The 17,274-nt window shown below is 44.8% G+C and overlaps 2 protein-coding genes across 4 annotated transcripts in view; one reads left to right on the top strand and one right to left on the bottom strand.

Moving 5' to 3' along the window:
- The window catches only part of LOC135898911 (sodium- and chloride-dependent glycine transporter 1-like), a 968,957-nt gene that overhangs the window by 131,884 nt on the left and 819,799 nt on the right, over positions 1-17,274 (top strand). The gene's annotated exons all lie outside the window — the stretch shown is intronic.
- The window catches only part of LOC139046650 (uncharacterized), a 157,396-nt gene that overhangs the window by 7,822 nt on the left and 132,300 nt on the right, over positions 1-17,274 (bottom strand). For all 3 annotated transcript variants that reach the window (XM_070529572.1, XM_070529574.1, XM_070529573.1), the window contains exon 3: positions 4,576-4,767. In XM_070529572.1, coding sequence (XP_070385673.1) covers positions 4,658-4,767 — 110 coding nt within the window. In that variant the 3' untranslated portion in view covers positions 4,576-4,657. The remainder of the gene's footprint in view (positions 1-4,575; positions 4,768-17,274) is intronic.

Here is a 17,274-nt window from a genome sequence, read left to right as displayed (position 1 = left end):
TGTAGGTAGCAGTGTGCGTGATTAATAATAATAATAATAATAATAATAATAATAATAATAATATAATAATTGTTTTCAAAACATACGACAACTGCCACCGGAAAAGGCATAATGCCTGCCTAATCATCCGAAAGGAACAGAGAGAAACATTGAAACGGAAGATAGGAAGAACGGGAGGAAAGAAAGAACGAGATGACAAATCTCAAAGGATAAAGCAGAACGCACAGTACAGGTCACGCTACTTAAGAATGTTCAAACAGAAGAAAGTATGTACGAGGCATTGTCATTTTATATCAGGAATGAGGTACAAACGTGAACGTAAGTTAGGTACCACTAGAAAAGCAAGTAGAGCGCGATGAGCCTGATCCCGTCGAGACACACAACCAACGGGGTGCAAACATTGTTCGAGCCTCGTACACCGCAGGCCATGGAGAGGATGGTCCCTCACCAGCGGCGTGCGCTGCGCGATGAAAATGGGACACCGCAACATCAGGTGCCCAAATGTCCCGCAGAGACTGCAGTACGTACACGTTGGACGGTATAATAGATCAAAGATGAAATTAGAGGACGAACGCGACGATTTGTGCCTTCTAGACCATGGCAATTTGCCTTGCAGTGACCTACATGCACTTTGCCCTTTGTAATACGTGTGGTCTTAAAACTTAGATCGGCGTACTTTGAACTACCGATGATCTTGCAGGTAAATGCGTTGAGGCGATGCACGAAACCATTTAGACACAATCTTCGCTGATGTCAGCTCTCAATCGGGACAATGGTGAGGTTCTCGTAGAGGAAAGGCATCAGACCTTTCAATGTGAGAAAAATATCTGAAGCTGATTGGAAAGCTGAAGCAAAAAAAAAAACGTAGGGAATGATTTTTTTATTTAATTTTGTCACTCGAAAGTCATGTATCTAACAGCGCTATGTATTTCCAAGTACCGCCTAGCACAAGAAATCATGCGCTTTTAAAAGTATCCTTCGTATTGTAGAAGGTTACAAAACCCATATGCCCCGCATAATGAACTCTTTGGAACAAAAGAATGCCCATATTTTGCTATGTTTCAACCTTGCGTCAGTGATTTCAGCGCATCCAACCAAAGTTAAGCTCAGTTCTCTGAATTTCAGCATAATCAGTATTGTTCTTCATAAGACGCGCTTTTGAACCTCAACGCAAAAAAAAAACTACAGTTGGAAAAGAACATCTCTCCAGGTTTCAGAAATTGAACCTCCGTTCACGCCCATACTTCACCGTATATAATGGAAAAATCATCACAGAGGCTATAGTTTCCACGTATAAGTTTGCCAATGCAACTAGATTTCTTTAGGTCTCGAGCATTACGATGAATCTCCAGAAGCTTAGATCTTCAGGCTTGTAAATTGCTTTCCAAAGTAGTCGTTCAGTCTTTCCAGTCGCCTCTATGTTGTCTTTTTACTTGCTCCCACTCAAAATGTTTCATATTGTACATTACCGCAGCTAGGCACATGCCTTAAACACAGGAAAACAGCGTAGAATGGCAGCTGAACACAGGTTCAATAAAACCACGTAAGCTCCAAGCTCAACTGTCTGGACCTGTATTCTCACACTTCCCTGTTATATCGTTATTTGTTTTTGCTTTATTGTTATCTTGAAATGCATTTCTGCTGAGGAAATCTTAAGAAAGAGGATAGAGAAGTTGTTGCACTCGAGGGTTGACGTGAAGTGTGCCAACCTTCAGGTCGCGCTTTTCAAACGGATCATGGAATAGATCCGGAAAATGAAAAAGAAGGAACTTTTAGGCTTAGAGTGCGAGGTCGACGTCCATTGTCACCGGCCCTGCATGGCACACGTAAACTCCGAACCCAGAGTCTGGGCGATAGAACTGGTATAATGTGTAAAAAAATAATAATAAATCAATAAATAAAATAACAAGAAAAGAAGAAAGAGAGGGAATGACCACGACAATAATTATTAGCCGACAGAAAACAAAACAATGAGCAAATCAGGAGGTATGGATAAGAAAATTTCAAGGAAACGCATTTTCGAACAGAGCGAGAAAAAAAACAAAAAACACGGAAGCTTAACAAGGCTATGCTTACTTTGCTACCCCGCCGTGTGGGAGACGGACGCAGGAAGAAACGCAAAATTGGGAGCACACACATGGCACACCTTGCACGCGTGAGAGAGAGAGAGAGAGAGAATACAAGGACAGGAAAGGCAGGGAGGTCAACCAGAAGAGTATCCGGTTTGCTACCCTAAACTGGGGGTGGAGGAAAGGGGAATAGAAAAAGGAGAAAGGGAGAGAGTGAGCACTGAGTACGTGTGGGCGGAACACTATGCACAGGGACACTATAAACGGTCTAATTTCTTACAAATGTGGAGACGGTCATCCTCCTGTGATTCTGACGAATCTGAGCAGGATTGTGTCCCTGCGCTGACCGACCTACCGCAGGAAGTGAGCTACGAAGCGCTGCAAGTAGAGTCCATATCGAACTTGGTTTTGGCTTTCAACTCTGTTCTGAAGGGCCTCTCTTCATCGTGGGATAACTGCCAGCCGTCCCTGGAAGAACCCCTGCTGCGACGGGGCTCCTCATTGCCCGACCTGTGTTCGGCACAGTCCGATGTGCTCAGGACCACGTTTTCACCTCCCGGCAAATGCTTCTTATTTCCACCTCAGATGGTCGAGGGAGTATAGCAGGGCTGCCGGTGACATTTGTAGTGACAGGGTTCACCTGTAACAAGAGTTGTACCTAGAATTGTCTTGACATCGACAGTTGGGCGCAGAATTGTCCAGGCCTCAACAAAGAAAAGAATTCTCTTGTCGTGAATCCCATAGCCCCACGTCCGACCCGGCTCAGGGTTCGCCCTTTTCAAGCCGCATATAGCAGGGACCGGTCAATCATGGATCGCACACAGTCGGTCCATGCAGGCAAGGGGCCTGCGACTTCAGCCGCCGTTTCCCTTGTTAAGCTGACCAGACCTGCCGCAGCTGAGGTCAGTTCTGCTTACCAGGGCACATTCCCCGCACCGGGACAGCAAGAGGGGGTTTAAAACCCGCGCGTTTTGCCGGGTGCCGTTCAAAAGGGCTTCCGCAATTTCCCCCCTCTCTGCAACCGCAGCCCTCCGATTGCAAGCTGCGGCAAGATCTCCCCCGCTTAGCCGTACGGCAGCCGTGCGGGCATCCGACTCCACCCGCACGCTGCCCGTGACGCACCCCTAGGAGGTGGACAGAGCTCAGATCCCAGAGGCCGCGACTCCACCCAAGCTGGATTACACGAACGTGCGAGCATCCGCATCGTTCAGGCACCTCTGGACCACGAATGGTCATCGGACTTTCCCATGATCGACTTACGAGATGTACCGACTTCCGCACTGTGGCCTCCAATAGGCTGGATGACAGGGGCGCGCAGCCTGCCCCCGGCCCTAATAGCACGGTTTTGGACTCTCTCACAAAGACGTGATTCCATGCTGAGGCCTCCGTGGAGCTGGACTACAGGGATCCGCCAAGACCACCGGCCTTTTCAGTATGGTGTGTGTTCAGCGTGGGATTGCCCTGGTGAACATTGCTCGTAACCTTCCTTGGATGTAAGCCGTGTGTAAAGGGAACTGTCTGGCTACATTCGTGTGCGGAATGATCAACGTCTTGCCCCCAGGCAGTAGGTTACACAGACTCGCCTCAAGCTTCCGGCATGGTACAGCCACGGCTCTGTAAAATGCCACGCACTTCAAGCGTCAGTCGGTAGGAGCGATGGGCGGTGTGTACAAAGGGCAGGGACGTAACCAACGAGAGCTTATGACTCGCGCTTACTGGGAATTCCCCGTTCAAGGGGAACAGTTGCAAGCCCCTGCCCCAATCACGAAAGAAGTTCCACAGTTTACCCAGTCTTTTCAGACAGGGATAAAGACACGCTGCTTCCTTCAATGTAGCCCGCGTGCGGCCCCGGACATCAAAGGGCATCACAGACCTGTTATTGCTCTGTTTCGTGCGGATAGGAGCCGCTTGTCCCTCTAAGAAGGTTGTAAGGTGCTGGGAACCCCGCACCTATTTAATAGGCTAAAGTATCGTTTGTTATCGGAATTGACCAGACAAATCGCTCCACCAACTAAGAATGGCCATGCACCACCATAATTTTTTTATAAATATTCCACTGAGGGAGAGAGAAAGGGACGTTCTGTGATAAGCGCTAGAGAGAGAGAGAGAGAGAATGAAGAGGAAAGGCAGGGAGGTTAACCAGATATGAGTCTCCGGTTTGCTACCCTACACTGGGGATGGGGGATAGGGGTTAGAAAGATGACAGAGAGGGAAACGCAAAAAAAAGCGCTAGAGATGTTTGCCATGGTCACAAGCCTGGAATGCTGCTACAAATGACACTGGTGACGCATCAAATGACCAACTCATACATGGACAATATACTCTGACACTGAACATGCGCAAGTAACAAACACAAACGTTCACAGTAACGAGCATCAAACCAACACAGTAACGAACATCTAGAGCGTCTGGTTCAGAGCCAGTGTCCCGGAGGCACTAGTCCGATTTAGCAAAAAAAAAGTGTATCATACAGAGGAGTGAAAATTGCGTGTTTCGGGTGTCGCACCTCGCGGGAGAGAAAAGAGGCGCGGCTGGCGCGGTCCGAGGAGTTTTCGGGGGTGCTTCCTGGACGCGGTTCTTCCTGGGAATCACCGCCTCCGGCCGCTCTCGAACAGGCGCTGCCGAAGAGCCTGCAGGTTCTTCAGGGACGGCTGGTTCCGGTTCAGGATGAAGTCCGGAAGGTCCACACCCATCATCACTGCGAGAGAAGAAATGCGCAGTTGTCGGTGGAGCCCGTACACTTGTCTTTAAAATATTAACGAGCACTATTAATTATCCTGATTGATTATGCAGACCTTTAACCACGCGTAGCCCAATGCGTCATATTTTTTTCGCTCAGCTTGTCCCCTGCAAACTTTAATTTAGGTGTGGGAAAGTCAGCGACATGCCTACGGTAGCACTTTTTGATATCCTGAAGCAAGCGCACTTAGGCTCCGTGCTCCTCGCTGTCGCAGTGCGCTGGCAGCCCCACTGCTGGATGACGTAACAGAACTTAATATAACGTAATAGAAGCCGCGCCGCTCTCGAGGAGCGCGGCTTTGCTTTCGCTGCAGCCTCTCAGTTTCGGTTTCGCGCGATTTGATAGTCGAAATACGTCGTGCCACAGTATCCTTTCTTTTTCAGATCTAAGAGTTGATATGTTTGTATACGGAAAGCTCGTTTCAATTTCCCAATTACAATGACCCTTGGAAGCTAAAAGCTTAGAACCTAATTAGGGATTTTTTGTAAATTCATTCATTTCATTTCATTCATTTATTGTTACTGTGAATCCCATCAGGGATTGTAACAGGGAGGGTTGTATGTAATAAATAGGAACATGGTATAAGGTGTTACATACTAAATCTTACAGAATAAAAAATTTGGGCATATAACAATTTGATTACCTGATTATACAAGAGAATAACAGAAGAGGATATGACAACAATAATTGCAGTTGCATAAATCGGTTACAGGGTCAGTATTGAGGTAATAAGAGTCACTCAACAATCAAGGTTACAATAATGCCAACAAGAAAAGAAATGTATTGCATCATTGCCGTAATTATAGTGATGCACAAACACCGTTAAAATAACAAGGCAACAAGGAACTACGTAAATAATGAGAAGAATTATTGCTGCAGTGCGTATAGTTGATCCGCAATCAGGGTACCAAACATTTCTAAGGATGAGCTGTCAGTGACACCTGTGTTAAGATTATTTCATTCGCGTGTCACCCTTGGAAAAAATGAGTATTTGAATGTATCAGTGCGGAATGAATATTCGCTTAATGTGTGTGTGAGTTTATGACGAGTTAATCTATTCGAGGACGTTGATATGTATTTCATAATAGGCAGTTTAAGTTGATTTTGTATTAACTGATACATGATTTTTAGTCTAGCAAGCTTGGCTCTGTTATCCATGGTTAGAAGTTCTGCCCGTTTCAATGATGCTGTTGGTGAGTCTGTGATGGAGTGTTTATTATATGTGAATCTCATCGCTTCTCGCTGTACCCCTTCAAGTTTTTAAAGTGTTGAATTGATGAATAATTAGAGTGCGTCACGCGCCACCATGTGGTCCCCACCATTGGCAGCCTATCTCCGAAAAAGCACTTTGCTGCGTGCACAGACAGTGTTCCTTCGATCCCGCTTTCCTCTTTCTGTTCCCCCTTTCCCTTCCTCCAGTGTAGGGTACCAAATCGGACGCTCGTCTGATTGACCTCCCTGCCTTTCCTCTCTTTGATACCTCTCTCTTTCTCTCAATCTCTCTCTCCCCAAAGACCGTCCTTTTATTACAAGACGGCTATTTTGAAATATTACTTAAAGTCTTCGTAGAAACAGCCGGTATAATTTTCTTTCATGTGAAACAGTGTTTGTGCTTTGAGAGTTTAATCACGAATCTGTATAACTTTTGTGAGATTTAACCGACATATTGGAACGTTAAGGCTGGCCAGGCAATTTCCTCTTGCAGGGAACTGTGCTAGAGAGGCGGAAATGCTGCTAGAAACGCTTACTCATAACTGTGAAGGGCACGCAACTTCACAGTTATGCAGCGTTGAAAGTTTCGCTATTCAAGAATCGGAAAATAAGTTTGCAAAGCACAAGTGTAAAGTTAGAAGAGCTCATGGGTAACCGAACAGTGATTCGTAAAATAAAAACAGATCAAGCACAGAGCGTCAAAAAGTGGTTCCACGTAGTCAGATTTGATGCTTCGTAATGACGTACAGGTATTTTAGGCCTTATGATCTGAGCTTGACGACGTGTAGACGCCTTCATTAATATACCTAGTGATCGGAAAGTTGGAAGTGGCAAAATCAGGACAATAGCGGACAGAGATTCGCTATAAACAAAGCATGAACAAGAATTCTCGCATACTTAGGGCCCTAAGCTATTGGCAGGGAAAGCTCCCGATGTGTGAATTGTGCGACCGCCTCTGACTATAGTTGCGCGTAACATCGCGTTACTGTGTGAATTTTTCTTGCCTTTTTTTTCTCTCTTCCTTCTCCTTTTATTCCCTTTAGCCCTTTCTCCAGCACAGGGTAGCCAGCTGGTATTTACACTGGCTAACCTCCCTGTCTTAATTTCCTTCCCTTTTGTCTCTCTCTCTCTCCCGATGTGTACAGGATACATTTCAGAAAGTGCCACAGCTAGCCGTCTGCGTCAGTATTGACAAAGCCTTTTGTTCGTAAGTGTTCTTTGTCATTGGCCGTGTGCCTTCGCTAATTATATCCCTGATGTCATGATTGGCCAGAATTTTCCCTTAAGAACAACTCGAGCTTGAGAAGTTTTTTTCGAATATCGGCCCTCCGCTGCTGTGTTACAGAGAGAGGAAAATAATAAACAAAAGGCAGGTATGTTAACCCGGACATAGCCCGATTCGCTAGCCGGCGCTGAGGGCATGGAAAGGAGAGAGAAACATTAAGAGAGGTAGAGAAAGTCCGCTGTTGATATCATAGGTTCCTGGGGAGTTACTGAGGTAGAGCGCACCTCGGCTACTCTATTCGTATATGCTATACGGAAATGAATAAATAAATAAATAGATAAATAAATAAATAAATAAATAAATAAATAAATAAATAAATAAATAAATAAATAAATAAATAAATAAATAAATAAATAAATAAATAAATAAATAAATAAATAAATAAATAAATAAATAAATTTGCTTGCTTCGCACAATGCAGGAAGTATTTATTCTGGGCCCGAATATGTCGTGGGTAAACTTGTCACACATGCTTGCACACGTACATTGGAAAACCTCGGAACTTAGGTTTACTGCCCTCATCATAACTGGCTACTTCGTACACCATGGGTTCTGGCTAGGATTCTATAACGCAGAAGTTCGAGACATGGCCTGGTGAATGTTTTAGTAAAGACTTTTTTGCACCAGTAGTCGTCAAAGTGTGGCTTACCTGCCTGCCATGTCTGTTCTTATTAAGTGTATACATAGGCTCGTAGCTGACTATTTTGCCAAGCAGTCGCTGCACACGGCAGTACGAGTACGCACAGTATTGTGTTAGCCTTAGCTGAACTAAATTGCCTTCACGAACTGATGAATCTGCTGTTTTCGGAAACTTGAAAAATACTTCTTAGCGGAGAAACAAGTAGTCGCAAGTCAGCCGATTTGATTAAGATCGGGAACTTCAATTATTTCTGCGGCTTTCAGTAATATGCCGATCTTTTCGTAACGTTTAATTACGCGCGTCGAGCCACTGATTATATGTACAGCACAAAGTACATTATTATATTTCTGCGAGTTTTAAAGGAGAAGATAATCGCGCGCCATTTGGCTATGGGTGTCTGTGACGTGTTTTGTTTTGTCTCTGTAGGTAGTCACGGGACGCGTAAATCTTTAAGCGCAACACACGTTGATAGCGATTACTTCCTGATGATGATGCACACAACTACTCGCAACTACAAAAAGGAGAAAAAAAGAAAGAAAAACAGAACAAAAATAATGAAGGAGATGTACACATAGTAGTCATGTTCTTTCAGCCTCACAACAAAAGAATGGATTAAGGTAGTAGCACTATAATTGAATCCGATTGTGATGCTACGTCTTCAGGAGTGCTTGGTGCTTGGTGCTCGTGCTTGGTCCACGGATAGCGTATACGCTGCTGTGAGCATTTCAGCCAAGTTTTGCAGTCGTTCTCGGCACATGGAGCTCGCAAGCGGAGCGCGAAGTCACCTTTCTTTCAAACGTTCTCTCTCTCTTCAACGGATGTCCCCTGCTCACTCTTCCCTGGACGTTTTATTTCGTAATATAGCAGATTCCCATACGCGGCTGCCATTGGCCAATCGCTGACATCAATCAAGAAAGGTTTTTGAATCAGTGTGCTTCTTCCTATTGTTACTGCGTGCATTTATTGATCAATTTTAACTTAAGGCTGAAGTAAGTGAAAATCTGCTCTCGAATTTCGATATTAATTAATTACTTCCGGAAGAAGCCCACCATCGTCTGCTCGCGCTTGGCCGTGGCAGTCCGCGTAGGAATCAAATCTTGGCTACCCTGTTTATCGGTGTCGTAACCATCGGGTCTCGCGAATTTCGACTACCTCTGAACGCTCAGCTATATCCTCGAACCACGCAAAACTTAAGGTCAGACCACACGCAAGCTTGCCAGCGCTCGCTATCCCCTGGCGGCCCCTCATTAGACGCCTTGGCAGACTTAATGATAACGCTTCAAAATGCGCAACTTGCATGCGGCTACTATACGTAGGTACAGCTGGTGAAGGACATAGCCGGTCCGCGCCGCGTAGCATGGTCAGACTGGAGTATACGAGTACGAGCGCTCACTGAAGCCCTGTCGTGCACAAAACAAACGCTGCCATACGCACTGCATTTGCATGCAGCTGCTGTCAGCTATACGTAGCCTATAGACACCACGACCGCTATGGGTTGCCGCGACGAGTCCACTGACTAAGCGCACTGCGTCTCGCTGAGGACCAGCGCGTTTCGCTTGCGTTTGACGGGTCCTAGGCACCGAAATCGAAAGTAGTGGCGTTTACTTTAACACGCAAAATCAAATCTGAACTGCGTGCCACGGTAACGTTAAGTAGACGAATCGCTGTCGGCACGCCCCCCGTTCCCCCGTCGCCGCCGCAGTGCAAGACATTGAAGAAGGAGCGGCAGCATCGCGAAGGGCACAATGCTTGATTGTTAATAAACCCGCTTCTGCTGCACGCATTTAAGTACTTTTTGAGGCAAGGTATCTCCGAAAGAGCGTATTTTAACTTCAAGTGCATTATTTCCCCACTTCAATGAAAAGTGGTGCAGGGCACCTTTAAAGTCGTCAGTGCTTGTCTATACGCTCATTGTGTTTGACCGTGAGTCTCTCTCTCTCTCTCTCTCTCTCTCTCTCTCTCTCTCTCTCTCTCTATATATATATATATATATATATATATATATATATATACATAGAGAGAGAGAGAGAGATAGAGAGAGAAAGAGAGAGTGTCAATGCAGGCGAAATTTTGCGTGAACCGACTCCGTCCAGTGCTCAAACAAGAAACTCTGTCGATGCACTTTACAATGACGAGGGACTGACGTTCACAGAACGGAGACTACTTTCTAATTTTTTTTTTCTTTCGTGCCAATTTCAAATCATGCAGCGCGAACGCCTTATTTGCTTCATTACGAAAACTGCTGAAAATTAGATTTGATATGGGCGCTATTATGGCCCGGGAATCATTTTTTTTTATTAGCTGCGATCCCAAGGCTGGGCCATCATAATAGGGCCAAGATTCATGAACGCCTCCCTAAATAAAACAAGCAAAACGAATGTTTGTAAAGCTCTTATATGTGTCGTGTATAGGCTATTTTCGACGGTGGAAATGACTGTATTGAATATTTCAGTGAAAGCGAAGACAAACGGAGTTTTCCGTTGTCTCCATTCTACGCTGTGTAAATTCCCAGCCGCGCTATACAATTCTCTTTCAGTGCATACATTTGTCACAAGCGACATGTGTTAGCCTTATGAGAGTCTCTAGGGGTTTTGCATATTTACATCAGTATTAGGTATTATCAAGAACGCTCAATGATAAAAGTACGTCTCAAGAGGCCTCGCTTTTATGCTCCTCAACTCTTGGGCATTTCTCTCAGTTGCGCAGCAAACTTGAACTTTCAGAAGGCGCTGAGCGACTCGATGTCTCTAGGAGGTGTCCCGTTGGTTACGCTTGGTGAAATCCTGCGCCGCCAGTTTTAAGCACGCTCGTAAAAGAATTCGTTTCAAGAACGGAAAAGGTCATACGTAGGTGTTCTTGGGTTCTTTAGCGCTGTGATTTATGCAAGCAATTTAAATGAGAAAATGTTCTGAAGAGCACACCCCCCCCCCCCCCCACACACACATATATATATATATATATATATATATATATATATATATATATATATATATATATATATATATATATATTGTGTGTGTGTTTGTGTGTGTACATACATACATACTACATACATACATATATACATACTTTGGTGGTTCAACCAGACAATAGAAAGAAAGCCACTTCAAAGGTACGAGTCGACAGAATAGAATGTGTAGTTATAAAATTTAATCCTAAAACAATGGCAAGGGCTGTCTTTGGAGTTGTACGTGATCGATAACTCTGGACTTGGCCTTTCGAATAACAAGATTATTCAGCGAGCTTTCATTGAGTGAGGCGCACCTCGAAACGTGCGTTGTGTCGATATCAGACCTTATCTTTAACGTGGAGCGGGTATTTCATGCATTGTTTATGTACGAAAGCCTCGCTGAACGTCTCTTGAATGTGAAGTTCCCACGAGCAGTGCTTACGTTTCACTCCTTCCGGTGTGCCAATGTTTCCGCTATATATCAACTTCTTCTTTTCTTTTTTTTTTCTTACGCGAGCCCTGCGGTATTGCTTTACGAGAAACGTAGCTTATTACATTTGCAACTTTCTAGGAACAATGCAGTCGTACATTTACTTGAAGTGAAGAAAGGACGAAAAAATAAAGCCCTTGAAAAAAATATCATGAATTGCTGAAAACACCAAATTCAATCGTCTTCGGGTTCTTTTTTTCTAGAAGTCTGCCGGATGGGTTTTGCTAAAGGAAATTGTGCTTCTGTATGAAAATTCACGCGAGTGTGGCAAAGTTTGTGGATATATAGTACGTGCACTAGGCACATAAATAATCATTATGTCAACTTACGCTCGGAAAAAGTGGTATTTGAAAGGGCTAGAAACCGTAAACAGAGTTGAAAAAAGAGAAAAAACGGAAATAGTGAGGTAAGAGAGAGAGAGAGCGAAAGCGTGAGAACTAAACGTAACAGCGCAAACATATAAGACGAGCCACAAAAAGAAAGACACGACACACACTGGCGCTGCACTAGAAAGGAATTTCAGCAACACTTCATTTGGGCCTAGTTGGTACATACTTCTGAACTAAACGTAACAGCGCAAACATATAAGACGAGCCACAAAAAGAAAGACACGACACACACAGCGCCAGTGTGTGTCGTGTCTTTCTTTTTGTGGCTCGTCTTATATGTTTGCGCTGTTACGTTTAGTTCAGAAGTATGTACCAACTAGGCCCAAATGAAGTGTTGCTGAAAGCGTGAGAGACGAATTGTTTTGAAATATATGGTATAAGGGCACGGCGACGGCTTGCTGCTCTTAGTAGCTAGAGGCCGAGAAGAGGGGTTGCGGCAATGTATGCGAAAGGGGAAAAGGATGTTTCATATTGGCTCGTCGAGTCCCTCGCCCGACGTGATGTTGAGGATGATCGCGCAACTGGTGGGCGATCTGAAAGTGCGACCCCACTCCACTTGCGAAGTGAAACCAAGCGATTTGAAGGGATCAATGCGTTTCAACTGCGTCCTTCGGGCATAGTGTCGGAGCCAGTGTCGTCATGACCTCTTTTCGGCGCGACTTCTGCCTTTTTCGTGCATTCTAACCGCACACGTGCTTTGCTGTCACACGCGTTTCCTCTTCCCGTCGCGAACGCCCGCGTTGAGTTTGTTACAGGTCGCGCGTGGCTTTACGGAACGCGTCTAACATGGCCGCGGTATAAATGTCGCAGCAGTTCGCAGACTCACAAATTGGCTCACTCAGACTCACGCCGGCCGATGAGTCCACATACGCCATCGAGTCCGGCGGACTATACCTTTGGCGAGTTTAATACGAGCGAGCGTCGCTAGCTCGCGAGGTCTGACTCCGAGTGAGCTAGGTCGAGCCCGAATTCAATGAGTTGGAGTGCGAGATAATCCTAAGTTAAAGGCATAAGTCTGAGTCGTTTTTGTTTATCTTGGGGATCTGTGGTAACGGGTGCCTTGAGTCACGTGAAGACGCGCAGGACATGATAGGGCCTGGTGTAAGATGGCTTAAGATGGCTTCCTTCCTGTCTTGTTTCGAGAGCTGAGAGCGAGGTAACGACCTTTTCTTTTTAACAGTGAGCTGAACGTGTTCTTTGGCCATATGGATTATTTAAGTTTGTAGGGTATTAGTAGGGTTACGCGGATTCGGAATTCAATTTTGCTCATAAGTAAAAAGTATTTTTTCGACATACTCATTTGTTGGGCGTGTAGATAAACTAGCTTGTAAAGCATATTTAGCGTCAGCGAACAAGGACAAAAGGGAGACTATGTGGAGATTGTGCTGCCGTCTGCCTTCTTTGTTCGCTGACGCTAAATATGCTTGCCAAGCATGTTATTTCGAGATTTTTAAGAGGGCGTTTGTCGCAGACGTCTGCGATAAACTCCCACTTATGCCGTAAAAGAAGCACTCCTTTAACGGCGCAATGAAATTCGAAGTTCTTCAATTTTTTTAGCGTTATTCACCTGTTTGCTTTGAGGACCCCCCAAAGACAACTTATTATGAAAAAAAGGAAGACATGTGGTCGAAATTTCCTTAAGGGGAATCATCGTGGTCCGAAGCATTATAAAGTGGCTCCTTATTTGCGCGTTTGAGAGCTAAACGTTCTTGCTTTCACTTCTTCCGTTAGATTAGGGTAACGCTGCCTATCCCTGGCTGTTCTGGTGCACCACGAAGAAGCAACGCCAGCGTTATCGCGACCGCAGAAGCATCTGTACACAGCATAGAGTTTCCTACAAAAATTGTGCACAGTGGCGAGCGGCGCCCTCTGCACAATAGTTGCGTCAATCACCGCACGTCTCCACGCCAAGTGCGCGCCAATTGCGCGTTAGCTGCGTGCCTGTAGCGCATCAAGTAGGCGGAGCTTGGGACTTTGTTGCAGGTGACGTAGCCTTCGTATATGCATATACATGGTATTTCTGGCCCAGTATTATAGACGTAATAAGGTATAATTTAAGATTGTAGCATTATTCTGCTGGATGACCTTGCGTGACCTTGCTTAGAGCTTGCTGTGTAACACTCCGCTTTGAAAAATAAAGAAAAAAAACGAAGGCAGTATAGAAGCACGAACGTCCATTTGCACATGACATTTACAACAGCAGTAGAGTTTCTTGGCGTTACATTTTTGTATAACAGGAATATATATAATATATATGTATAATATGAACACGCAAGAATAATGCCGCTGATATTGACAATCAAGAATAAACTGACAATGGTCCAGAGTTTACCATGAAGGAAAGCAGAGCATTTCTTTGTATCATACTAAATTGCGTGACATAAAGAAACGTTGCTGAGAAGCATTGCGTCGTGTGTAAGAATTACTGGAGTTCTTCCTGGAACAGGGTTCTATAGAATTCCTTTTTAATCGTTGCGCAAGAAACCTTACCGTGGGCTGCCTCTCCCGACGCAGATGCAGTCTTAACCAGGCACAGTGAACGCTTCTATGTCTTATAAAACGCCTCGGTGTGTGATGTACGTGACGTCTGATGAGAATTGCGCCTGCCAAAGCCGCTGTCTACGAAGCCGAACAAGTTGCTTGCCTTCAGCTTCGGCGTGAAGCCTTCTTCAGTCCCTTCGTGTTTAGTGTGGAAAAGGAATCCCACGTTTGATGTCCTCTGATACAGAACATCGCGTCTTCTGGCTTCGCTGTCAACGACAATGACAACACAGATGGAGTCAGGTGCGAACGGCTGTCGTCCTTTCGCAGATTAAAGGAAGCGTCTCGTCGCTGGTGGGTCTTCCTTTTCCCAGTATGTGTTGAAGCCGACGCGGTATCATTTCGGCAGAAATTGACGACAAAAATGGCAAACCTTTCTAGGCGTAGGAGGTTGAGCAGTGCCATCGAATTCGGTGCCTTTGAGCTGGAGGACGTGTGCTATTTCAGGCATTCTATTGGTCGGGTCCTTTCTCTTTATTCGCATATTTTGGAAGAGAGTCTTAAGATTTAAGGGCTTCTTGGAGCCCTAGGAACCGACCAGTCGACTAAACTTGAAAAAAAATATGGCACACTAAACGGGCAACTTGACCAGCCGTGGTGACTTACTGGCTCTGGCGTTGAAGTGCTATGCCTGAGGACGCGATATCGCATCCCGGTCGCGGCAGCCGCATTTAGGTGCAAGAGAAATGCAAAAAAGGAAAAAAAACGCCTTTGTGCCGCGCGTTGGGTGGATGTTAAAGCAACACAGGTGGTCAATATGAATCCGCAGTTCCCCACTACGTCTTGCCTCAGAAAGATGCCGTCGATTTGGCAAGTAAAGCCCCAGAATGAAATTTCTAAGCAGAGGACACCGATGGCGTATGTTGGAAGCCATATTGAGGAAGTCAGAAAAAAGATGAAATACGTTCTGCTTTACTTAGTAGTCGAAGTGAGTCATTGCAAATTTTCGCGAATAATTTATGGCTAGAAATGATTTCTTTTCTAAAATATGGCCGAGCACCTGCAATATGCGACCGATTTTGGAGTTTTGAAAAACTAAGCACCTAGTTGAATTGTTCATGTATTCCTCGAACAAAGTGCTCAAAATCGAAAAATTCTGCGTCTGCTTTGTTTTAGTTCACTAGCGAGATGTGCATATTTTTTTTATTTTTCGTAAAACCAGTGGTTTTTTGTTTCACTGCCAGTTTTGTTGCTTTATTGTTGGCATTTCCCGCTTTTTCACAAGACTGGTGCGCGAAACTGAAGAGAGAGAGAGAGAAAAAATCTGCAGTATTTGCTGTGTGCACGAAAACTTCGAGAGGAGAAATACTTGGAAGTATTTTGCCTTAGAAACACAGGACTACACTATGGAACCTAAGGAACGAAAACGCGATAATAGCGAAACCCTTCTACACTAGGTGCCTTAAGTAATGATTTGTTTCAATGAAGTCTACTGAGTTTCCTTCCGCCTTTCTTGCAACAAAGTACTTGACAGTAAACTCACATGTTTTGGTTTCGCCCGGCAGCCTTGATTAAATTTAAGCTGCCTATGGTTTTCGTCTGTGTGTATCCCGACAAGGCACTCAGCTGTGCAACAATGCCCAACTTTGACATTTTCCTTTTGCCACGTAATTTTCACTAAAGTTTCTCGTCTCGCATAGTTGGAAATCAAAGCAAATGTAGGGATAATTCAATAGGGAAGATGAAGCTAAATATAATCTGAATAACCTAAATGTTCATGTGTATTAAGATATGAAGCACTCCATCAAGGCGCCCATTTGAAAGAGAGAAATAGAAAAAGCAAGAAAGCAAGCAAGAAAGAAAGAAAGAAAGAAAGAAAGAAAGAAAGAAAGAAAGAAAGAAAGAAAGAAAGAAAGAAAGAAAGAAAGAAAGAAAGAAAGGGCCAACAAAGCAAACGAACGCTGATGTATCGAGCCTGACTTTCATTGTTGTGAAATTGCTTTGTTTAGTTCTCGTTCTACACGAATAAGGGCAAGACGGGATGTACAAGAAACGATGTGAACGTGATATTTTAAGTGAGAAAGTGGTATTTACAGTAGTGCACCCATATAACACTGTATTTTCGTCAATCAGATGCTTACACAGTCGTTGCTTGCATCTGTGAAGTTCTTCAATATGCTATGAGAGCTCTTTGAGCCTCCAGCTCGCGGCTGGTGAGCCAGCTCTCCCATTGCTCCGCACATGGTGTTTTGTGTTTGTGGGATGCCTGGTTTCTTGTACACTCCCAAGTAATGTGGTATAATGTTGGTTTAGCTCCACACCACGGACAGGTTGCGCTATACTGCGTGGGGAATATCCTACTTAGTATGTGTAAGTTTGGGAAGGAGCCCGTTTGCAGTCTCCGCCATCCTGCGGCCTCCTCCTTTGTTAATGCTTTATGTGGTGGGGGATATTGATATCTTAGCCCCTTATAGAGGTTTAATAGCTCTGAATAGCTGTTCCCCCAGTTGATCTGTGGCCCCTCTGGGGTGGTTGACGTTGACTCGAGCTAGGCTGTCTGCCCCTTCGTTGCCCCTGATCTCTGCGCGGCTTGGTATCCAGATAATGTTATGTGTGGGTTGTCCCTCAGCGAATGGAACTCTGCTGAGGATCTTGAGCGCCGTGTTACTAATTCTGCTTCTTATATAGCTCCGGCACGCCTCTTGTGAATCTGTTAGAATATTGAGGCATATTCCTGTTCTATAACCTTCTTCGCTGATGATATTGCCTTGCTTAGTAACTCAGGGGACCATTTGCAATGCATGCTCACTTACCTGGAGAGGCAAAGCAGAAGAGTGGGTCTAAAAATTAATCTGCAGAAAACTAAAGTAATGTTTAACAGTCTCGGAAGAGAACAGCAATTTACAATAGGCAGCGAGGCACTGGAAGTCGTAAGGGAATACACCTACTTGGGGCAGGTAGTGACGGCGGACCCGGATCATGAGACGGAAATAATCAGGAGAATAAGAATGGGCTGGG

This window comes from Dermacentor albipictus, unplaced genomic scaffold, assembly GCF_038994185.2.
Source record: "Dermacentor albipictus isolate Rhodes 1998 colony unplaced genomic scaffold, USDA_Dalb.pri_finalv2 scaffold_23, whole genome shotgun sequence".
In the NCBI taxonomy this organism is placed as follows: Eukaryota; Metazoa; Arthropoda; class Arachnida; order Ixodida; family Ixodidae; genus Dermacentor; species Dermacentor albipictus.
This window is presented reverse-complemented; position numbering and strand designations above follow the sequence as displayed.